Source organism: Lampetra fluviatilis, chromosome 62, assembly GCF_964198595.1.
Source record: "Lampetra fluviatilis chromosome 62, kcLamFluv1.1, whole genome shotgun sequence".
NCBI classification, from domain to species: Eukaryota; Metazoa; Chordata; class Hyperoartia; order Petromyzontiformes; family Petromyzontidae; genus Lampetra; species Lampetra fluviatilis.
The window spans coordinates 6,640,631-6,663,757 of NC_136336.1; the positions used below are offsets into that span (position 1 = coordinate 6,640,631).

Genomic DNA, 23,127 nt, shown 5'->3' on the forward strand with positions numbered 1-23,127 from the left:
TCACTCTCTTTCTTTGGCGCTCCCTCTCCCTCCACTGCCCCCATGGAGGGGGGGGAGGGGGTGACGCTGGGGGGGGGGGGTGGGGGGGGCCGTGCTATCGTTGTTCCTGGTTGGTTGTTTTTGGCCGGTTCTTGCGATCCCCATTTCTCGAGACGTCTTTAATTTCCCGTTAATCCGGCGCAGCCATAACACCGAAGGGAGGTTGCGGTTTCTCCGTGCGTGGCTTTTCCCGCGTCCCTCTGTACTGCGGGGGCCCGGCCGCCCCTCGGCGAAGCTTGCAGCGACTCCCGCGGTACTCCCTCGCATCGAGACCCGTCGGTGTACACAGAGACCCGTAGACATACATAGAGACCCGTGCACTCGCATTGAGACTCGTAGACATACACAGGGATCTATAGACTCGCACAGAGGCCCGTAGACTCGCACGGAGGGGCTGGGTGGGGAGGGGCTGGGTGGGGAGGGTGGGGAGGGGCTGGGTGGGGAGGGTGGGGAGAGGCTGGGTGGGGAGGGGCTGGGTGGGGAGGGTGGGGCTGGATGGGGCTGGGTGGGGAGGGGCTGGTCACCCCGTGGTGCCCTTATAAAACTCAACGTTTAACCTACTCACGCCGGCTTGTGCCCGCCCTCACAGTCGGGCATATTTGCGGAATACACCACGCCGCCGTTGACCCTGCAGGCCATTGACCGAGCAACCCAACGTTCCTACCAGCTCCCTCCGCAGCAGGACAATGGGTTATTATTCTACCCACGTGACTTTACCGAAAGAACCAAAGGAGTATGGATTCCTGCAGTGACGCAAGCTTCAAATCAAGACCGACGCAACCAATCAGTGCGGGTTTTCCATGTAGAGGAAACGTGCCAATTCGTTACTGTCGTTGTGTCTGTGGGGTCGTGCAGACCAGACACCAACTGGGGAGACAAATATTCTTAGGTTTTTTCGGTAAAGTCACGTAGGTAAAAAATGTAAATTAATAAAAGTAAAGTAAAATAAAAATCACGACGTTTCGGAGGCAACAAGCTTCCGTCTTCAGATGGAACCGTCACAGCACGACTGCTGTATCAAGTGAGAGAAATTCCAAGAAACCCGTATTTGTATATATACTGGTTGAGGGTGGGAGGAGCCAAGGTAGGCCCTGAATATTATTTTTGTGAGGTTCGGTGCGTCTGAAGCACGCTGTTAGGAATGAGCCTTTGTTGTGTAAACTGGGTGCGGATGATGTAAAGGTGCGTGTAAAGGTGCGTGTAAAAGGGACTGAGCCTTTTTGTTATGCAGAGATGATGCGGCTGAAATCACTGCCAGGAAATGAGTCTTTGTTGTGTAGAATGGTTGACTGAGCCTATTGTTATGTAGAGGTGGTGCGGCTGAAATCGCTGCCAGGAATGCTCCAAATATGTGTAGTTGAATCTTTTTTGCATGGGGAGACAAAGGCGGTCGGGCGTGAGTGCCGGCCGCCTCGTGCACCGTGCCGGCCTCCGTAGGCGCTTGCTAGCGAGCATTGCTTGCCTCCAACAAATCTCTTGAAGGCAACACTCTCGTTACGTCTGTGCGGACCGTGCAGACCAGACGCCCACGCCCACACGCTTCCTGAAGAACTGCGAGGAGGTGGGGCTCTTCAACGACCTCAACAGCCCCTACGAGCTGGACTTCAAGAAGGAGCAGGATGAGGAGGAGAAGAAGGTGAGGAGGGGGGCGGGGGCGGGCGGGCGGGCGGGGGATGGCGGGTGAACTTTGCCCGCGCGCGCCTGTTAATGTGGTGCCAAAGTGCTGCTTGGGTGGCGGTGGCAGTGGCGGTGGTCAGTGACTGACTGGGGCTAACACACCGGGCCCCACATTGGTCGATGTTTCAGTAGCGTACTCCTCTCTCCTACTTGCCGTCCTCGTCCTTAAAACCTCAACCATCCTTCCCCCGTTCCTAACCTCGCCCCATCTCCATTTCCCTATCATCACCCTCGCTAACATACTCCCCCTTGAATTTCGATTTAAAGCTCTCGTGACTGCAGGGATTCATCTTCGTGGTTCTTTCGGTAAAGTCACGTAGAATGGAAATAATAAAATGATAAAAAATTAAACATAAAATAATTCTCACGACGTTTCGGCCACAACGCAAGCAGCCGTCCTCAGGTGAAGAACAGGTCTGTCGAGCAGCCGTCCTCAGGTGAAGAACAGGTCTGACTGTCTTCTCGACAGACCTGGTCTTCACCTGAGGACGGCTGCTTGCGTTGTGGCCGAAACGTCGTGAGAATTGTATTTTATTTTTTATTTTATTATTTCCCTTCTACGTGACTTTACCGAAAGAACCAAGAAGATACCCCCCCCCTTCCTAACCTCGCCCCCTCTCCCTATCATCACCCTTCCTTGCCATCCCTTCCCCGCCCCGGACACTCAAACCCCCCCCCCATTCCTTTTCCCCATCCGCCAATAATTGTTAATGTACAATTTTAATGTAAAGCGCTCTCGCATCAAATCCCAGCTAGGATGTTGTTGTTGTTGCGGCGTTGCGACGCGGTGGGAACGTGACGGCGGGGTTCGCGTGGTTTTTTTCCCGTTTCGATCTCGTTGGCCCCTTTTGGGCTGGGTCCAAACAAAACAAATAAATGGCTTTAGCCGGTGACAGAGTATTTGGGGATTGCCGAGTATGCCAACCGAGAGCGTAAATAAGCGATCAACCGTACACATGGAGAGGTGATCAAATATTTTAACAATACATTTTAAATTTTAGATTTTACTCTAATCACATTTGCAATTTCCCCGGAAGGACCGGCTCCACCGGGCGTTTGCGGGCCCTGGCGGTGGCGGTGGTTTCTTGGGGTGGTGGTGGTGATGGTGGTGGTGGTGGTGGTGATGGTGGTGGTGGTGATGGTGGTGGTGATGGTGGTGGTGATGATGGTGGTGGTGGTGGTGATGGTGGTGGTGTGGGGTGCGGTGGCGTATCGGGTTGGCGCGCTGCGCGACGACGCGAGTTCGATTCCCGCTCGCAGCCAACACCGGTGACGATTATCTGAGCCGGTCAAGGGCTTCCCCTAGGTCGACTCAGCCTCAAATGAGTACCTGCTGTGATGTGTAATCATCAACACTGGGGAGACAAAGGCAGCCGGGCGTGGTGCTGGCCACTCGTTCATAGGTGCTCGCTAACAGCATTTTCCCCAACAGTCTGTTAAGGATATACGGGGGATCCTTGTCTTTAATGGTGATGATGGTGGTGTTGGTTTTTGGGTGGTGGTGTGTGACGGTGTTGGTGGTGGTGGCGATTGGTGGTGAGTGGTAGTCGTAGTGAGTGGCGGTGGTCATGTTGGCTGTGGTGGTTTTGGTGACCACATTGGTGAAGTGATAACAATGGTGGTGCTGCTGATGACGATGATGGTGGTCATGATGGTAGTGGTTATGATGCTGATGATAGATGCGTTGACAATGTTAGCAACGGTGATGATGGCTATGCTGACGATGGCTATGCTGACGACGTTAACGACGTTGACGACGATGACGACGGTGTTGACGACGACGGCGTTGCCGACGACGGCGTTGACGACGATGATGATGGCGTTGACGACGGCGTTGACGACGATGACTATGTTGACGGCGTTGACGATGACGACACCTATGCTGATGACGATGGCTATGCTGACAACGTTGATGACGATGACGGCGGCGATGACGACGACGATGACGACGGCGTTGACGACGGCATTGACGACGATGGCGTTGACGACGATGGCGTTGACGGCATTGAAGATGACGACACCTATGCTGATGACGATGGCTATGCTGACAACGTTAACGACGTTGACGACGGCCTTGACAACGACGATGACGACGGCGTTGACGACGGCCTTGACGACAGCCTTGACGACGGCGTTGACGACGGCCTTGACGATGGCGTTGTCATGGCCCCAGCATGCGCTGGACCTTCGGACCGCGCTGCCCGGCGAGGGTCGTCCCCGGGGCGACGAGGAGACGCGCAGGAGCCGTCCCCGCGGGAGCCCCTCGCACTCCGCCGAGATCGAGCGGGTGAGGCCCTGGAGACACCCCACCCCCTGCACACCCTTCATCCAGCAGTGGATGAACCCCTTCCACTCATCCGAGTACGAGCGGGTGAGACCACGGAGAGACCCTCCCTCGCACACCACCCCCTGCACACCCTTCATCCAGCAGTGGATGAGTCCAGGCCGCTACGTGGGACTCGATCTGGTGAGAGCACGGAGAAACACCCCCCTCTCCCTGCCCCCCCCCCCTTCCACACCCCTTGCACTGCACACTCATCCAGCAGTGGATTGACAGTCGGGCTTGTACGTGGACAATGGGATGTTCGTGTGTGTGTGTCAGGGTGTGTGGGGAGCGGTAGTGTAGCGATTAGCGCGCTGCGCTATGAACCCGGCGACCCGAGTTCGATTCCCGCTCACGGCCAACACCAGTGACGATTATCTGAACCGCTCCTGGGCCTCCCCTAGGTCGACTCAGCCTAAAATGAGTACCTAGTGCGATGTGTAAACATCGCCGCTAGGGAGACAAAGGTGGCCGGGCGTTGTGCCGGCCACCCACCCCCTCGTGTGCCGTGCCGGCCTTTATAGGTGCTCGCCCCGACAGTCTGTTAAGGCTACACGGGGGATCTTTGTATCTTTGGCCTGACTTGTAATCTCACCATCTAGTGGCGGGGGTGGGTTCAACGTCGCGGTTGCGAAGCACGTAAATAATGTTTCAGTTTTATACAAACGCAGAGTCGTGACATCCCGCTGAGTAGATTTCGCATCGGGAGGATGTGCAGCCGATGGCAGTTACATTCATCGGAGGGTTTTATTTTTTATATTTTTTCGCGATGGGACGAAATCGAGGAAACCGGCGGTGACCCGCGCCGAACATGGGGAGAGAGATAATATACAAACCCCACGCGCATCAAGGTTCCCGAGTCGGGAATCGGACCCCCGTGCCCTTCGAGTTGCGAGGCACGAGCGTTGCCGCCACGTCACCACCCTGCCGCCAGGATTAGTGAGCGCAAATTGGAGGCCGTCGTACGTCATCTTCCTGGTTCTTTCGGTAAAGTCACGTAGAAGGGAAATAATAAAAATAAAACATAATAAAATAATTCTCACGACGTTTCGGCCACAACGCAAGCAGCCGTCCTCGGGCGAAGACCAGGTCTGTCGGGAAGACAGCGTCTTGATGAAACACCACCAGGCTTGGAGCGTATCCTTCAGCTGGGTTGGAGGGGGGAGAGCGCCTTGACAAAAGAATTTGCATGTCAAGAGGAATTTAGCATATTTATGGGGAATGCAGATATGGGATTAGTCACTACTTGTGGAAGTCGGCTTGTGCGTGCGTGGCACTCGCGAACAGCGCTTGTCCCCCAAAGTCTGTTAAGGCTTTCAGGGGGGACTATTTGTCTCGTGTGTTTGTGTGTGCGGGTACGTGGAGGGGGGGGGTAGCCTAGTGGTCCGCGCACTGCGCTACAAACACACCGACCTGAGTTTGACTCTGGGTCGATGAAAGTGTCGAATACCGGTCTTGGGCCTCCCTTAGGGTCGACGTAGCCTCAAATGGTTGTGTACACATCGGCACGGGAGAGCCAAAAGCAGCCGGTTGTGGTTATGGCCACACCACCTCCTGGTGCTACGTGGCGGACTTGTTCGGTGCTCGCCAACAGCACTTGCACCAACAGCCTGAGGCTATGTTGGGGGGATGTTTGTTTTCGTGTGCGTGGGGGGAGTGGTGGTAGGGTAGCGGTTAGCGCGCTGAGCTACGAACCCAGCGACCCGAGTTCAATTAGCGCTCGCGTTCGACCGAGCCTCAAACGAGTACCTGGTGCGGTGTGTAAACATCGCCACCGAGGAGACAAAGGCGGTCGTGCCGGCCTTCATAGGCGCTGCTCGACAACAGCACGTGTACGTATGTGGAACGTCTTTCGCACCGCACGTAGCCAACCGTGCTAATTGGAGGTGCGTGGAAGGAGACCAAACTCAACACGAAAATCACTTGCCCCGAAAGCCTGTTAAAGGCCGCAACGGGCTATTACTGCGTTGTGTTATTAATCATGGAAATGCTACTCGTGAAAATACTAAATACTACGAAAATACTACGCGCCGCCTGCTTAGAAATTGCCCGTTAACACCTCAAGGGCCTGAATGTGTATATAGGTAGAGGACTGCAGAGCTTGGGCGGTGGGGTGCGGGGAGGTTGATTTGTTCGCGTGCGTAGGACTCGTCGTCTGCTGCCACCCCGCTGGCGCGCCCGGCCACCCTCCCGCTGGGCCGCCCCGGCGCCCGCCCCTACTTCCTGACGGGCCACAGCCCCGGCATGCTAGTGCAGCAGGCGCTGCCCTCGCCCACCTCGCCCTCCGTCATCACGCAGGCGCCCTCCTCACACCGACACCTGGCGTGCGTCGCTCGCCCACGCGCACGCGCACACGCGCGCAGCCGCCTACGTACACGCACTGTCACCTGCGTACGCACGCAGTCGCCTACGTACACACGCAGTCGCCTACCTACACACGCAAGTGGCCTACATACACACACTATCACTTACGTACACACACTATCACCTACGTACACACGCAGTCGCCTACGTACACACGCAATCGCCTACATACACACGCAGTCGCCTACCTACACACGCAGTGGCCTACGTACACACGCTATCACTTACCTACACACACTATCACCTACGTACACACGCAAGTCGCCTACCTACACACACTATCACCTACGTACACACGCAGTCGCCTACGTACACACGCAAGTCGCCTACCTACACACACTATCACCTATCTACACACACTATCACCTACCTACACACGCAGTCGCCTACCTACACGCACTGTCACCTACGTACACACGCAAGTCGCCTACCTACACACGCAAGTCGCCTACGTACACACACTATCACTTACGTACACACACTATCACCGACGTACACACACAGTCGCCTACGTACACACGCAGTGGCCTACCTACACACGCTATCACCTGCGTACACACGCTATCACCTACCTACACACGCAGTCACCTACCTACACACGCAGTGGCCTACGTACACACGCTATCACCTACCTACACACACTATCAACTACGTACACACGCAGTCGCCTACGTACACACGCAGTCGCCTACGTACACACGCAATTGCTAACGTACACACGCAGTTGCCTACCTACACACACTATCACCTACCTACACACACTATTACCTACCTACACACACTATCACCTACCTATACACACTTAAGCCTGTTGCCTGCGTTGTGTTGTGCCTGCGTTGTGTCGCTCACAGGGCCCTGCCCGGACCGCTGCCCCTCTTCCTGCACCTGCCCAACGGACAGACGATGCCCCTTGGTGCCGTGACCAGCCCCACCATGCCCATCCCCACTGCCCTCTCCATGCCCCTTAGCACGGTGAGTTGGGGGGCGGGCGGGTGGCAGCAACGATGTCATTTTTGAACACTTAAAGACAAATGTGTGAGGCCTTTTGGTGGTATATGGCAAACTTGTGGCGCAAGGCGGCGACGGTACGTGCGCATGCTGAACTTCTTTCGCACCGTACGCGGCCGACCGCGCTAACCGGAGGTGCGTGGGGAAGAACAAGAAACCAACGCGCAAAAAAGCAGTTGTAAAGAAAAGAGTTCGTCAACCGAGATGATGATTTAAAAGTGCAAGTAGCTCCAGTGGCTTCCTCATATCGCAAGGAAGAGCGTTCCAGACGGCTGCAGGAAGCGCATCTGAAAGTGCCGAGCGATGCGGTGACGGCCGCCCTTGTTGGATGCCCGTCGGTTGCCCGGAGACACCTGGTCGCTGCTCGCGGCCGACGCGTATTTCCCTTCTACGTGATGACTTTACCGAAAGAACCAAGAAGATGAATCCCTGCAGTCACGAAAGCTTGACATCGACGCGTAGCGCCCTGTCGGCGTTCCGCACGCACTGTCAACGGAGCGTCACCCTCCTTGGGGGTCTAGCGGGGTGTGACTTTCGTCACAAACGTCACCCGCAAATGTCCCGCCTTGACAAAGAGGGCACCTCTTCATCCATCTTCAATCGGACGTTCCCCCCTCGCCTCATCGCCCCCCACGCTCACCGCCCCCCACGCTCACCACCCCCCACGCTCACCGCCCCCCACGCTCACCGCCCCCCACGCTCACCGCGGTGGTGACGCTCACGGATCGTCGCCGTGCTCGGCGATGCGACGGTCCGTGCCTATCCCAGAGGGAGGTCTGGCGAGGTGGGGGGGTGGGGGGGGTGGGGGGGTGGGATTGGTGCGGGGGCGCGACAGACCGCGGCTGCACCTTGCGGAACGTTGGACAACGGCCTCCCCATTGATGGCCTAGCGGCTATTGTTACCATTGCCCCTAGGCTAGCATTGCCCATTAACTAGCATTGCCCATAGACTGACATTGCCCATAGACTAACATTGTTCATTTAATTACGTTGCCCATTGAACCACATTGCCCACAGACTAACATTGCCCATGGACTAGCATTGTACATAGACCAAAATTGTTAATTGAATTACATTGCCCATTGAACCACATTGCCCATAGACGAGCATTGCCCCGTAGACTTACAGACCGTCACCGCGCGTGGTGATGCGTGCCAGGCCTATCCCAGAGGGAGGCCTGACTAGGTGAGCGGGGCGACACCTGGAGAAACACTCGAAACGGCCTCCCTGTTGATGGCCCAGCGGTAGGACCCACTGCTGCTGACACGAGAGGCGCTTGAGCGGACGTGGCCTACGGGCTTGCAATCTCGCCACCTGGTGGATGGTTTTAGGAGTGAAGAGGTTTTTTTTTTTAAATCCCAGTTTTCACGGGGCACGTGGGCAAAGTCGCCTGCAACGTCCAGCACGATGGGAATTTTAATTGAGCGAGGTTACTACTATGAGAGCTTGATAATTGGTTATTGTTTTATTGCGATGTAACATTCCAATGTATCTTCTTGGTTCTTTCGGTAAAGTCACGTAGAATGGAAATAATAAAATAAAAAAAATAAAACGTTATAAAATAATAATAATAATGTAATATAATTCCAATTTACTTTTTGTTTTACCAGGTAAGGCCCACTGAGCTACGTAGCTCTTTTTCAGGAGCGGCCTGGCTATCACAAATGACAGGCCAAAGAGGTGGACAATTTTTTAGCAGCCAAATATTCGACGCACGCAAATTCTAAATGCGGATGGAAAACCCGGAGGACCCGGAGAAAAATCCACGCGACCACGGGGAGAGAGAGACACACGCAAACTCCAAATATACAGCAGCAGCAGGCGTCAGGATCAGGATGGAGCCCACGACCTCCTGTATACCAAGCGAGGGAGTTGACATCTCCTAGCCACCGTGATGATGATGAGAGAGAGAGACATGCAAACTCCAAATATACAGCAGCAGGCGTCAGGATCAGGATGGAGCCCACGACCTCCTGTATACCAAGCGAGGGAGTTGACATCTCCTAGCCACCGTGATGATGATGAGAGAGAGACACGCAAACTCCAAATATACAGCAGCAGCAGGCGTCAGGATCAGGATGGAGCCCACGACCTCCTGTATACCCGACGAGGGAGTTGACATATCTCCACCGCGGCGCCCCGGGAAAGCCGCTTGCTTTACCCAGGTGCCGCGCTAAGCGGAAAACGCGTTAAGAGAGGAGAATTCCCGGTGCTGAATCGCGTTGCGCGCCGTAAACTCAGCCTGAAGCCATCTCAAGGCGGGACAGAGAACCGAGATGAGGGCACGCAGCCACCACGTACCGTATCCCTCCGTGCGTTTATACCCAGAATCGCCTTACCGCAACAGCCGCGCAGCTCGTCAAAGTACAGTAAAACCTTGGATTGCGAGCATAATTCGTTCCGGAAACGTGTTTGTAAACCTAAAGCACTCGTTTATCAAAGCACTCGTATGTCAGTTGTGATCACGTGACGTTCGGCAGACAAAGCGTACACACGTACTACTCGTGTTGCAAGACCTCGCTCGTTTGTCAAATTAATATTTATTTACAAATTTTTGCTCGTCTTGCAAAACACTCGCAGACCAAGTTACTCGCAATCCAAGGTTTGACTGTAGTTTGTCTTAAACAGCTACAGAGACCGCGTTACAACGGTGCGCGGTTTTCCGCGTCATAACGGGGGGGGGGGGGGGACGCGCTCCGATTTGTGCCAAAAATGTTCCCAAACAGAAGAGCCGCGTCATCGCGAGGGCGCGTTTGTTCATCAAGCGAGGGCTTGACCTGTACTTGATTTTTATTTGAAGGCCACGCACGGACGTCATGGCGTTGGCGCTTTCCGAAATTCACGGTGTCCTGTCCTCGGCAGATCCCCAGTCCCGTGGGGATGATCCCCAGCCCCGTGGGGATGATCCCCAGCCCCGTGGGGATGATCCCGCACATTCCCGGAATTCCGGGACCGCACATGTTCAGCCACGGGCTGCCGCCGCCTCCTCCGACACAACTGCCCTCGCCCTCCGAGTCCCGCATGGTACGTGCGCGCGTGCGGGCTCGTGCGTTGAGTGTCAACTCAAAACGCTCACCAACTACGCACCAACTGCTCATCAAATTGAGCCATTCACCTGCTCACCGGCTCGCCCCCCCCATCTCCAACCCGCCCAGCGGCTCGCTTGGTCACCTCTTTGCCCACTCACTCACCCACTCACCCACCTGCGAACCCGCTTGGTCTACTGCCCGTCCAACACTCCGTCTGTTAACTAACCCACCCTGCCTAGCTGGTCACTCGCTCACCTCATCCATCCACCCCACCCTCTCACTAACCCACCTCCCCTCCTGCTCACCTTGCCACTCAATAATTGGCCCACAAACTCACCTCCTCACCCGCCAACCATTTTGCCCACTCACAAACCAACCCACACAACCACCCACTCGCCCACTAATCCACCCACTTACACCTCAACTCACTCACCCACTGCCCACCCACCCACCCGTCTTCTCACTCGCTTACCCACCACTCACCCGCTCACTTGCCCACCATTTGCCCACTCACAAACCCACCAACCCACCAACCCACCCAGCCAGTCACCCACCCACTCTCACCCACCAAGCCACCCACTCTCACCCACCAACCCACCCAACCCACCCACCCAGTCACCCACCCACTCACTCACCCACCAACCCACCCACTCACCCACCCACCCACCAACCAACCCTCCCAACCCACCCACGCCCGATCCATCACGGCAGTCGACGGTCGACAACTCTCACCGCCGCATTCCTGCTCAACTCGCCCACCCACCAACACACCCGCCGCTCACCTGCCCGCTCGACCGCCCGCTCGCCCGCTCCCCCGTCCACCCTCGCTCTCCCGCAGCGGCTGAAGCAGATCCTCGCGCAGCAGGCGAGCTCGCTGCACGAGCTGCACGGACTGGGCCTGGGCGGGGGGGGCGGCTGCGGAGGTGGCGCCCGCCCGGTATCGCGCGACAGTCTCCCCTCCCCCCACGAGCGCCAGCTCAAGGAGGAGGGCTCGTCACGACGCGTACGCCATACGCACACGCACACACACGCACGCACACACACGCACGCGCACGCACGCACGTGTACCGCTTATCGTACACGCACGCTCCGCACAAAGATGAACATTCCCCGCGTAGACTTGGCAGACCGTAGGGGCACGTGCTGTTATAGCGAGTAGCACCTATGAAGGCCTGCACGGCACACGACAGCCTTTGTCCCCCCTAGTGGCGATGTTTACATACCGCACCAGGTACTGTATTTGAGGCTGACTCGACCGAGAAGTGACCCAGGACCGGTTCAGATAATCATCACTGATGCCGACCGTGAGCGGGAATCGAACACACACGTACATCCGCGTGCACACGCACACACACACACGCCACACGCACACACACGCGCCACACGCACACACACACGCCACACGCACACACACGCGCCACACGCACACACACACGCCACACGCACACACACACGCCACACGCACACACACACGCCACACGCACACACACGCGCCACACGCACACACACGCGCCACACGCACACACACACGCCACACATTGTGCATGGCTGCATGCTACCCACGTGGCGTACGTACACGTACGCCACACACACGCACACGCGCACCACCGCATGCGTACGCACGTACGCACACGGGCACACGGGCACACGTACGCGTACGCACGTACAATCGGCAGTCGGGATCCAGTTTTAGGTGCGTTGATCGCTTGAGCGCAGGGCGGACGAGCAGGGTGACTCTGTCCCCTCTTCCCTCAGGCCGAGTCGAGGCCCTGGGAGTCGCCTTACCACGAGATGAACGTCAAAATGGTGAGCGCTGCCCGCACTTGGATGGAGCCGAGAGTCTTGACAACTGGATGGATGTGTGCGTGTATGCACGTGTGTGTGTCTAGGTGTGTGTGTGTGTGTCTAGGTGTGTGTGTGTGTGTGCACACATCGCATTAACAGACTTTTGGGAGCGGTGGTGTAGCGGTTAGCGCGCTGCGCTATGAACCCGGCGACCCGAGTTCGATTCCCGCTCACGGCCAACACCAGTGACGATTATCTGAACCGGTCCTGGGCCTCCCCTAGGTCAACTCAGCCTAAAATGAGTACCTAGTGCGATGTGTAAACATCGCCGCTAGGGAGACAAAGGCGGCCGGGCGTGGTGTTGGCCACCCACCCCCTCGTGTGCCGTGCTGGCCTTCATAGGTGCTCGCTAACAGCACTTGCCCCTACAGTCTGTTAAGGCTATACGGGGGATCTTTGTGTGTGTGTGCACCTCCGTGTTTATGTGCCTAGGTGTGTGCGTCGTGGTGACGTGACCGCCACTTAGTGGCGAATGGCGGTTGTTGTTGTTGTGTGTGTGAGGTACACGGTAGTGCAGCGGTTAGTACGCTGCGCTACGAAATTGGTGAAGCGAGCGAGTGAGCGAGTGATACAACCTCTGAATCCGCTTCAGGCACGCCAGTCTGTCCGTTAACCCTCGTGGACGCTTCTCCGGTGTTCCCGCGTGCCAGCCGGCGCTGCAACCCCTAGCTCCGCTCAGACTAAAAACTAACAAAAACCTTCGCTCACAACTCGGCAGGAGTCTCCGATCGACGACGGTGGTCACGGTCCCCCCAGCTTCGGTGGCCTCACCAGCGCCAGCAGCGACGGCGGTGGCGGCGGCGGCGGTGGCGGCGGCGGCGGCGGCGGCGTCCGTCGGCGCCGCTCGTCGGTGGAGGACCCGGAGGAGCGCCGGCGGCGGTTCCTGGAGCGCAACCGGGCGGCGGCCACGCGGTGCCGCCTCAAGCGCAAGGCGTGGGTGCACTCGCTCGAGCGCAAGGCCGAGGACCTCGCCGACTCGAACGTGCAGCTGCAGGTACCGGCGCCGCCCTGCGGCCGGCCCGGTTACGCTCGTCGGCGGCGGCGACGCGGCGCGGTCGTTGCCGGCGGCCCCCCCCCCCCCCCGTTGGGCGGGGCACCCGATCGCGGTTTCGGATTTTGCCCGGTGGTTTCGAAAAGAAAGAAATGAATCGCAAACCGACTCGATTGGGAGCAGTCGCCAGATACCGGAGTTGGGTCTGCTTGTGGCACGCGGTGACGCCGGCCACTGGGGGGGGGGGCGGGGGGGGGGGGGTGCACTTTACGAGGCGTCGAGAGATGCGGGTCGTTGATTGCATGTGATGAGCCCTGGCACGCGGGGTCACGCAGGGCGACGCACGATCGTAGGGGTTTGCGTGCGGCTCTACAGGGTGACGCCGCTGTGATGTTGCGACAGGCCCCGTTCATGTTTCTTTCATCTACCCCCGCCCCCCCCCTCCCTTGTTCCACCCCCGTCCCCCGGTGTTGACGGCACGCAGGCGGAGGTGACGCTGCTGCGGAGCGAGGTGGCTCACCTCAAGCAGTTGCTGCTGGCGCACAAAGACTGCCCCATCACCGCCATGCAGATCAAGCAGGGCTACCTGCGTACGTAGCGCGGCACGCTCTCACAGCAGCGGACATGGCGATGCCGGGTCGGTGGTGGCGGTGGTGGCGGTGGTGTAGTAGCGGTGGTGCAGTAGCGGTGGTGCAGTAGCGGTGGTGTAGTAGCGGTGGTGTAGTAGCGGTGGTGGCGGTGGTATAGTAGCGGTGGTGTAGTAGAGGTGGTGCAGTAGCGGTGGTGCAGTAGCGGTGGTGCAGTAGCGGTGGTGTAGTAGCGGTGGTGGCGGTGGTGCAGTAGCGGTGGTGTGGTGGCGGTGGTGTAGTAGCGGTGGTGTAGTAGCGGTGGTGCAGTAGCGGTGGTGTAGTAGCGGTGAGCGCTACGCTGCGCAACAGATCCGGCGGCCCGAATTCGATTCCCGCTCGCGACCAACACCGGTGACGATTATCTGAACCGGTCCTGGGCCTCTCCTAGGTCGACTCGGCCCCCAATGAGGAGTACCTGGTGCGGTGTGTAACCATCGCCACTGGTGAGACGAAGGCGGCTGGGCGTGATGCTGGCCACCCCCACTCCGCTCGTGCGCCGTGCCGGCCTTCATTGGTGCTACTCGCTAACGGCACTTGCCCCCAAAAGTCTGTTAATGCGACGCTGGGCATCTTTGTCTTGTACGGTGTGTGTGCGAGTTTCTGTGCGTAGGGTTGGTGCGCATGTCTCGCGTATGCTATCCCCGTGCGCGCGTGTTGACTTTGCCGTTCCTGCGTGTGTGCGTGTGTGTGCGTGTGTGCGTGTGTGTGTGTGTGCGTGCGTGTGTGTGCGCGTGTGTGTGTGCGTGTGTGCGTGTGTGTGCGTGCGTGTGTGCGTGTGTGTGTGCGTGTGTGTGTGCGTGTGTGTGTGTGTGCGCGTGTGCGTGTGTGCGCCACCACCACCATCACCACCACAGGTGGCAGCGCCCCCAGCGAGCCGGCAGCCAGCGCCCCCCTTCACGGACGCTCCGCCCCGCCGCCACCGGCAACGCCGCCACCACCGCGTCACCGCGCACCGCCAAGCCCCGACAGCGATTTCAACGATGGCGCAGCGTCTCCCGTCGCAGCAGCAGCAGCAGCCAGGCCGGTGGCGGCGGCGGCGGCTGCTGGAGCCAGCGGGGGCAGCAGTGGACAGGGGTCACCGCTGGTCACCCAACAACAACAGCAGCAGCAGCAGCAGCATGTCATTGTTGGTCCTCCTAGGGCACAGCCCGTGAGCAGATGAGCGAGCGAGAGAGAGAGCAGTGTGCGGTTGTTATCGTGGGGTTTTTTTAAAAAGTATATATATATACATACAGTACATTTATATACGTATATAAATAATAACGTGTAATTTTCTTTCCTTCTTTTAAACGTGGTTATCATTTTATTTTTTCTATCGTCGGATGTTCTCCACTGCCTCCTGCGCCCTCCCGCCGCGGTGAGAAGGCACCGGTCGAGGCGTCCACAGACGTGCCTGGTTTGTCCCACCGATCGTTTAGCCGACAACACAGATGCTGCCCAAAATATGTGCCTGTTAAGTCGTGGCCTGTTACGGGACGTCGCGGTGTGTAGGGAACGTGCAAGCTACCGAGCAGCAACAACAACAACAACAAATTACTTGCGCAAACACCAAGGGCAGATAAACAATCGACGGCGCTTTGCGTACAATTTCAACGGCAGCGGTCAACAAATCCCAGACGACCGCGTGCGAGCGGACCGCACTGCACGGCCTTGCGACGTGGCGCAGCCTGGCTATGGCTTTGGCAGCGAGAAGAGCGGCAGTGGTGAATCACACAGCGCTTGGCATTCTCCCTTGTGCCGCGTATATCCCATAGCTGTCAACCCCTCGTCACAGACCAATTCAGGCATTATCGGTCATCCCGTGCCTTGATCAATCACGACGTTCATCCTACAAAGTCCCATCGCAAGGGAGAAACACAAAGAAATGGACAATTGTTCAAAATCTATTTCCCTGCCCGTATTGAAATGGCTGTATGCCGTACGGCCACGAAAACTCAATTTCCCTGCACAAGAGCACGAGGGTGACCCGCGATGGGTTGACAGCTGTGATGTTATACCGAGGTAGCAGCGTCGCCCGTTGTCACGCACGCCAAATGTTGACTGCATGTTCACGGCCACGTGGTTCCACGGACATTGACACCGGCGGCTCAAGGGACACCCGCTGCACCCTGACCTAGGTTGGCTCGGCCTAGGGTGAGCTACGTGGGCAGTCGCCACGCGCGTTTACGTGCGGTACGCGTTGGGCGTGTTGCGTTAGGCGTGTGCGCTGGGCGTGCGCGTTACGTACGCTGTCGATCGCACGAAGTGCACTACTCGTGCGCGCGTGACGTGCGCGCGTGACGTGCGCGCGTGACGTGCGCGCGTGACGTGCGCGCGTGACGTGCGCGCGTGACGTGCGCGCGTGACGTGCGCGCGTGACGTGCGCGCGTGACGTGCGCATTACGCGAGTGTACGTTAGTCGTGCGCAGCGCATGTAAAGTAACAAACGCTTAGTTTTATTTTTTAATGTTGGTACATCTCCCACCAAATGCTGTCTTCCTATGCGTAAAAGCGAGATTTTGAACGAGGGATGAATTTTTTGTCGTTGCAATTTCTGCTCGCCCGTGACGTCACGCACGCACGCACTCACGCGTGTGTGCGTGCGTGCGTGCGTGGCGGCTGGCGGGGTGCGGTGGGTTGGCGGTGTGAGCCCCCCCCCCTACTCCCCTCGCACGAGAGCTCCCCCCCCACCACCACCAATGCCTTCATAATCAGAATCGGAATTTTTGTAGAGGCGTGTGTGCACTCGGAGAACATAAATATTGTGTTGGGTTAGCTCGCGTAATTATAAATGTCTCATTAAACCCGGCCACCACCCGACACAGCCAAGTAGGATTTGTCACGTCAACAATACGTGCCAATAATGTTCAAGCAAGGTTTGTCACCTAAACAAAACATGGCGATAATGTTTTGTTTGTGTGATAAAACCTCACTAATCGGTCGTGCCGGGTGGTGGCGGTGTTCAACGACACATTTATATATTCACTCGCTCTAACCCCAAACAAAAAATAACTTCTTCTGGATATTGGTCCTGAAAGTGCGACTTCTACTACCACTACCACGTGTTAAATCAACCCCCTGCGGTGGAGGTCTGCACCCACAATCCTTCCTTATTGCACCTCCTCTGGTCTCCCAAAGTACGGTGCGAAAGAAGTCGGGTGCGTACGTACGTGCGTGCGTGCATTATCACCGCGGGTTTTTCTTTTTAAATACCGCCGTGCATGAACACTTTTCATTCAGCTCGCCCTTTCCCCAAACGTGCACCGACTTGCCGGAAGGTTTCGCGGACAATGTCTCGTACAGTACCGACAATGTCTCGTACAGTACCGACGCACCGGCCGACTTCTCTCCCGGCGCTGAACTCGAAGCGGGGTTCCTCCTCTGCACGGCAAACCCTCCGGTGCCGTGGGGGCAGAGGTCGCAAACGGGTTTTGATTCCTTACCCGTACCCGGCCGCACCAGGGTCGCAAACGGGTACCTGTACCCGGCCGTATCCGTACCCTACCCGTACCCGGCCGGGTACGGGTAGGGTACGGGTATCGGGTACTTGATTGCGACCTCTGGGATGAAGCCATGTTGCAGGCGCGGGTGGGTTGATTCTAGGAACTTGAATTGTGAGAAGAGACAAGATGTTGGGAAATGAGTGACAAACGGTTACTCACCAGTGACTCACGGCCTACCCGTACCCGGTCGCACCAGGGTCGCAAACGGGTACCCGTACCCGTACCCGGCCGGGTACGGGTAGCCAGGTATCGGGTAGGGTACGGGTATCGGGTACCCGGTTGCGACCTTTGCGTGGAGGGGGGGGGGGGGGCGGCAGTGTACGTCGCGGGTCACTGCGCCGCTGTGCTACGAACCTGCACAAGGAACCACTTCGTGGTACCTGTAGAAGGCAGTCCAGGAGAGAGAGTAGGTTTCCGACAGGCGGTTCGTGCCACCCAGGGGTCAAACTCTTGCAGCTCCCTCTTTAGCCCGGTGGGGGTTCCCCCCCGGAGCATAGCGAGGCAGGCGCTTTCCGTCGTTACATTTCACCCGTTACATTTCACCCGTCCATCCGTCGCCACCGAATGTTCGCCTGGGTGCGCGGCCCATGTAGCCCGTGCATAACACGTGGCGTGCACGCAGGCGTTGAGTGCACATTGTGGATGCCCGTGCAAGCAACCGTCCAGGCTGAAACCCGCTTAGCTTCTTGCGGTTGCTTTGGCCGTTGCATTCCTGCGGGGGGTCACCTCCGCATGCATTGCGATTGTAAGAGTGACTGTTTTTTTATTCAGTATAAATACATTTAAACGTGTCCTTCGTTATTCACTGCCACGGGTTTGACTGCCTGCGTGCGTGTGTTTTATTTGGCGGCCGAAATTGGGGGGGCGCAGACCCCTGACCAATGCAGAGATCCGCAGAGCCCGCGGGAGTCGGGGAGGCGGGAGTCGGGGAGGGGGGTGTCGAGCTGATCAGCTTTTGAGAACCTCGTAGGCCCAGTTGACTCTCGATTTGAAGCTTTCGTGACTGCAGGGATTCATCTTCTTGGTTCTTTCGGTAAAGTCACGTAGAAGGGAAATAATAAAATAATAAAAATTTCGCATACTAAAATACAATTTTCACAACGTTTCGGCCACAACGCAAGCAGCCGTCGTCAGGTGAAGAACAGGTCTGTCAGAAAGACAGCGTCTGAATGAAGTGGTTCAATTGGTTCATTCAGACGCTGTCTTTCCGACAGACCTGTTCTTCACCTGAGGACGGCTGCTTGCGTTGTGGCCGAAACGTCGTGAGAATTGTATTTAATGTTTTATTTTTATTATTTTATTATTTCCTTTCTACATGACTTTACCGAAAGAACCAAGAAGATGAATCCCAGTTGACTCGTTCAGGTGAGTCATGTACGGGGGGGGGGGGGGGGGGGCGGTGGGGGTTTGCTTGTCGCTAACTGCTCTGCGTGCCGCCTACCCGACGAGACGTCCACGGACATGAACCCCGCGCCCGGCACACTACAATCCACGTCAATACCTCTCAAACTCTTCCGGCTGTGCCCCGTGAGGTCGCGTTCCTGCGACGTGGCGATCCGGAGAATATTCATGGAGGTGGGGGGACCGCAAGTCCTGGTTTTATACATATATATACACACGCGAATATATTATATTGATGTTATTTTTGTAAGTAACATTTCTCGGAAGTTGGGGCATCCCCCGACCGATTTTAAGTTTGCACGGAGCTGTTTTTTTTAATATCCTACGACAAACGCGTTTTTATTCATGATGTATAAGAAGAGTGGTTTGGCCGACTTCATGGCCTAGACTCAACAGTGTCGGACTAAATTTCGATTTAAAGCTTTCGTGACTGCAGGGATTCATCTTCGTGGTTCTTTCGGTAAAGTCACGTAGAAGGGAAATAATACAATAATAAAAATAAAACATGCTAAAATAATTCTCACAACGTTTCGGCCACAACGCAAGCAGCCGTCCTCAGGTGAAAGACAGGTCTGTCGGAAAGACAGCATTATTCAGACGCGTCATTCAGATGCTGTCTTTCCGACAGACCTGTTCTTCACCTGAGGGGGACGGCTGCTTGCGTTGTGGCCGAAACGTCGTGAGAATTATTTTATTATGTTTTATTTTTATTATTTTATTACTTCCCTTCTACGTGACTTTACCGAAAGAACCAAGAAGAAGTGTCGGACTAGTTTCCAAGACGATGCATCTATTATCAGAGCACGTTTGTCTGCATGTTCCCAAGTATCGTGTGCTTAATATGCAGTACTTGATTCCTTGGTGTTTGAACTTCTCAACACGTGTTATCGCCGGAAAGGGTAGAAACGAATCTTGTTTTGCATACTTCGATCCTGGCAAAAAATGTATCCCATGATGTAGCTGCTCAGCCGACAGCTGTAAATGCTCCAATGTGTGTGGCATTGCCATTGTACTGGTCGCCTTATGCCATTTTCTGGTCTGACACTGGTGAGACTAGGTCATCAAGAAGGCTGCTGTCTCTGTTGTATGCCAATGAGTGTCTAAGGCTGCGTCTATTGTGAGAGTTTGCATGTTCAACACAAGTAATGTGTGTGTGCTTAACGCAGTAATTTGAGTCCTTGCAAAATGTTGCTGTTCGGTGTTTGAACATCTAAACACAACTCCCGTTTTATTGCCAGAAAGGGGTAAAAACCTACTGCTATTGTTCATAGAGACTGCCAAAAAAGGTTTCCCCCTCCTCCCCCCCCCCCCCCCCCATGATGCGTTTTTATTTCGAGTGCCTCCATCATCCGTCGTCTGCACGGCGAGAGACGCAGCAGCTTCTGTTGGGAGAGACGACACATACTGACGGAGCTCTCCCTACCCCCGGATCGGTGAGCTCACGCCCGGTGTGTTCATCGTTGAATTGGATTGCCGAGACGGTGGTGGCTATGCATGCGCACGTGGCCTGCGATGCAGCAGATTTGGAGTTGGAGATGTTTGGTGGATAGCACTCGTGTTGTCGAAACTCCCCTCCCACGTGCGCGTCGAGGGTGTGCCGACATTATGCCCAGGCTCGACCGGGAGAAGACGGCACTGCGAAAAATGTCGACTTCAACCGGTTCCCGTCTCTACGGGATCGAGTGTTGCCCCCTCTCGCACGCGTGGGTTTTTCTTCAGGCGCTCCGCTTTCCTCCCGCGCGTGTACGGACAACCTAGAGGTCCGCCAGAGCTTGGGAAATTGTTGGTCGCATCGGCTCAACCACGTGGCGGCTGCTGCTGCTGCCGCCTCCTTAATTCGTGCGTCGGTGGTGTACATAAACGCATGTTTTTTTTTACTAAACACAACAAAACAACAAAAAGGGATTTACTAAAAATCTATATATAATGGTTCGTACAAAGTTGCGGCCGAGTGAGATCTGGCCTAGCTGAGGGCGGCGTTGGGCGGTGACCTTTGGTGGCAGCGGCGACCTTTGACCCGCAGTGAGATCTTGCGACCACATGCGCGCACGTCCTGTTGAAATTTGAGATACGAATGTTGATGATGTCGTTGGTTAATTTGAAGCGCGTGTAAAGGCTTTTGCGACCAATGTGACGGACTGGTAATCTATTTGTCCCGATAGGGGTAAGATTGTTGAGTTTGTACCGTATGGGTAAGATGTGCGAGTTTGTACCGTATGGGTAAGATGTGCGAGTTTGTACCGTATGGGTAAGATGTGTGAGTTTGTACCGTATGGGTAAGATGTGTGAGTTTGTACCGTATGGGTAAGATGTGTGAGTTTGTACCGTATGGGTAAGATGTGTGAGCTTGTACCGTATGGGTAAGATGTGTGAGCTTGTACCGTATGGGTAAGATGTGTGAGTTTGTACCGTATGGGTAAGATGTGTAAGTTTGTACCGTATGGGTAAGATGTGTGAGTTTGTACCGTATGGGTAAGATGTGTGAGTTTGTACTGTATGGGTAAGATGTGTGAGTTTGTACCGTATGGGTAAGATGTGTGAGTTTGTACCGTATGGGTAAGATGTGTGAGTTTGTACTGTATGGGTAAGATGTGTGAGTTTGTACCGTATGGGTAAGATGTGTGAGTTTGTACCGTATGGGTAAGATGTGTGAGTTTGTACCGTATGGGTAAGATGTGTGAGTTTGTACCGTATGGGTAAGATGTGTGAGTTTGTACCGTATGGGTAAGATGTGTGAGTTTGTACCGTATGGGTAAGATGTGTGAGTTTGTACCGTATGGGTAAGATGTGTGAGTTTGTACCGTATGGGTAAGATGTGTGAGTTTGTACCGTATGGGTAAGATTTGTGAGTTTGTACCGTATGGGTAAGATGTGCGAGTTTGTACCGTATGTATGTTGAAGCTTCTTCCGCTGCACCCTACCTGGCCAACTGCGCGCGCCAAATCGGAGGCGCGCTAGTGCATCTATGTGCCGACGTGTGCCATGCAGCCCTCAGCCACCCGGCACGCGAACGAATTCACAAACAAATACCGCTGCCAGAGGTCGCAAACGGGTTTTGATTCCTTACCCGTACCCGGCCGCACCAGGGTCGCAAACGGATACCCGTACCCGGCCCTACCCGTACCCTACCCGTACCCGGCCGGGTATCGGGTAGGGTACGGGTATCGGGTACCTGATTGCGACCTCTGGGATGAAGCCATGTTGCAGGCGCGGGTGGGTTGATTCTAGGAACTTGAATTGTGAGAAGAGACAAGACGTTGGGAAATGAGTGACAAACAGTTAATTACCAGTGACTCACGGTCTACCCGTACCCGCACCCGGCCGCACCAGGGTCGCAAACGGGTACCCGTACCCGGCCCTACCCGTACCCTACCCGTACCCGGCCGGGTATCGGGTAGGGTAAGGGTATCGGGTACCCGGTTGCGACCTCTGACCGCCGCCGGGGCGATGGACAGACACTGCCAATGTATTACCGATTCGGCACCACCGCAATGATGGCTCGCTATCCACACACACGCGCACGCGGAAAGATTAGGGTGCGGGCATTTCGCTGGTAGTTGCAACCAGCATCATCAGGACAATCCTGGAGATCGCTCCATTGGTGCCGGTTTGGAACTACCAGCGAAACCAAAGCGTTCAGTTTGTGTGTGTGTGCTTGTGTGTGTGTGCTTGTGTGTGTGCTTGTGTGTGTGCTTGTGTGTGTGTTTGTGTGTGTGTTTGTGTGTGTGTTTGTGTGTGTGTGTGCTTGTGTGTGTGCTTGTGTGTTTGTGTGTGTGTGCTTGTGTGTGTGCTTGTGTGTGTGTTTGTGTGTGTTTGTGTGTGTGTGCTTGTGTGTGTGTTTGTGTGTGCGCTTGTGTGTGTGTTTGTGTGTGTGTGTGTTTGTGTGTGTGTGTGTTTGTGTGTGTGTGTGCTTGTGTGCTTGTGTGTGTGTGTGTTTGTGTGTGTGTTTGTGTGTGTGTGTGCTTGTGTATGTATGTGTGTGTGCTTGTGTGTGTGTGTGTTTGTGTGTGTGTGTGTTTGTGTGTGTGTGTGCTTGTGTGCTTGTGTGTGTGTGTGTTTGCTTGTGTGTGTTTGTGTGTGTGTGTTTGTGTGTGTGTGTGCTTGTGTGTGCTTGTGTGTGCTTGTGTGTGTGTTTGTGTGTGTGCTTGTGTGTGTGCGCTTGTGTGTGTGTTTGTGTGTGTGTGTGTTTGTGTGTGTGTGTGTTTGTGTGTGTGTGTGTTTGTGTGTGTGTGTGTGTGTGCTTGTGTGTGTGTGTTTGTGTGTGTGTGTTTGTGTGTGTGTGTGCTTGTGTGTGCGTGTGTGTGTGTGTGCTTGTGTGTGTGTTTGTGTGAGGAACGCT

At 55.7% G+C, this 23,127-nt stretch overlaps 1 protein-coding gene across 4 annotated transcripts in view; it reads left to right on the forward strand.

The window, feature by feature from the left end:
• LOC144951490 (cyclic AMP-dependent transcription factor ATF-7-like) overlaps positions 1–18,751 on the forward strand; it is a 102,326-nt gene extending 83,575 nt beyond the window's left edge. For 2 of the 4 annotated variants that reach the window (XM_078881804.1, XM_078881805.1), the window contains 10 exons: positions 1,557–1,675; positions 3,890–4,183; positions 6,185–6,363; positions 7,255–7,375; positions 10,274–10,435; positions 11,279–11,443; positions 12,196–12,246; positions 13,004–13,279; positions 13,761–13,866; positions 14,760–18,751. In XM_078881804.1, the coding sequence (XP_078737930.1) occupies positions 1,557–1,675; positions 3,890–4,183; positions 6,185–6,363; positions 7,255–7,375; positions 10,274–10,435; positions 11,279–11,443; positions 12,196–12,246; positions 13,004–13,279; positions 13,761–13,866; positions 14,760–15,067 (1,781 nt within the window). In that variant the 3' untranslated portion in view covers positions 15,068–18,751. The remainder of the gene's footprint in view (positions 1–1,556; positions 1,676–3,889; positions 4,184–6,184; positions 6,364–7,254; positions 7,376–10,273; positions 10,436–11,278; positions 11,444–12,195; positions 12,247–13,003; positions 13,280–13,760; positions 13,867–14,759) is intronic. The other 2 variants (XM_078881806.1, XM_078881807.1) reach the window with 2 other exon arrangements.
• Positions 18,752–23,127: the final 4,376 nt, after the last annotated feature.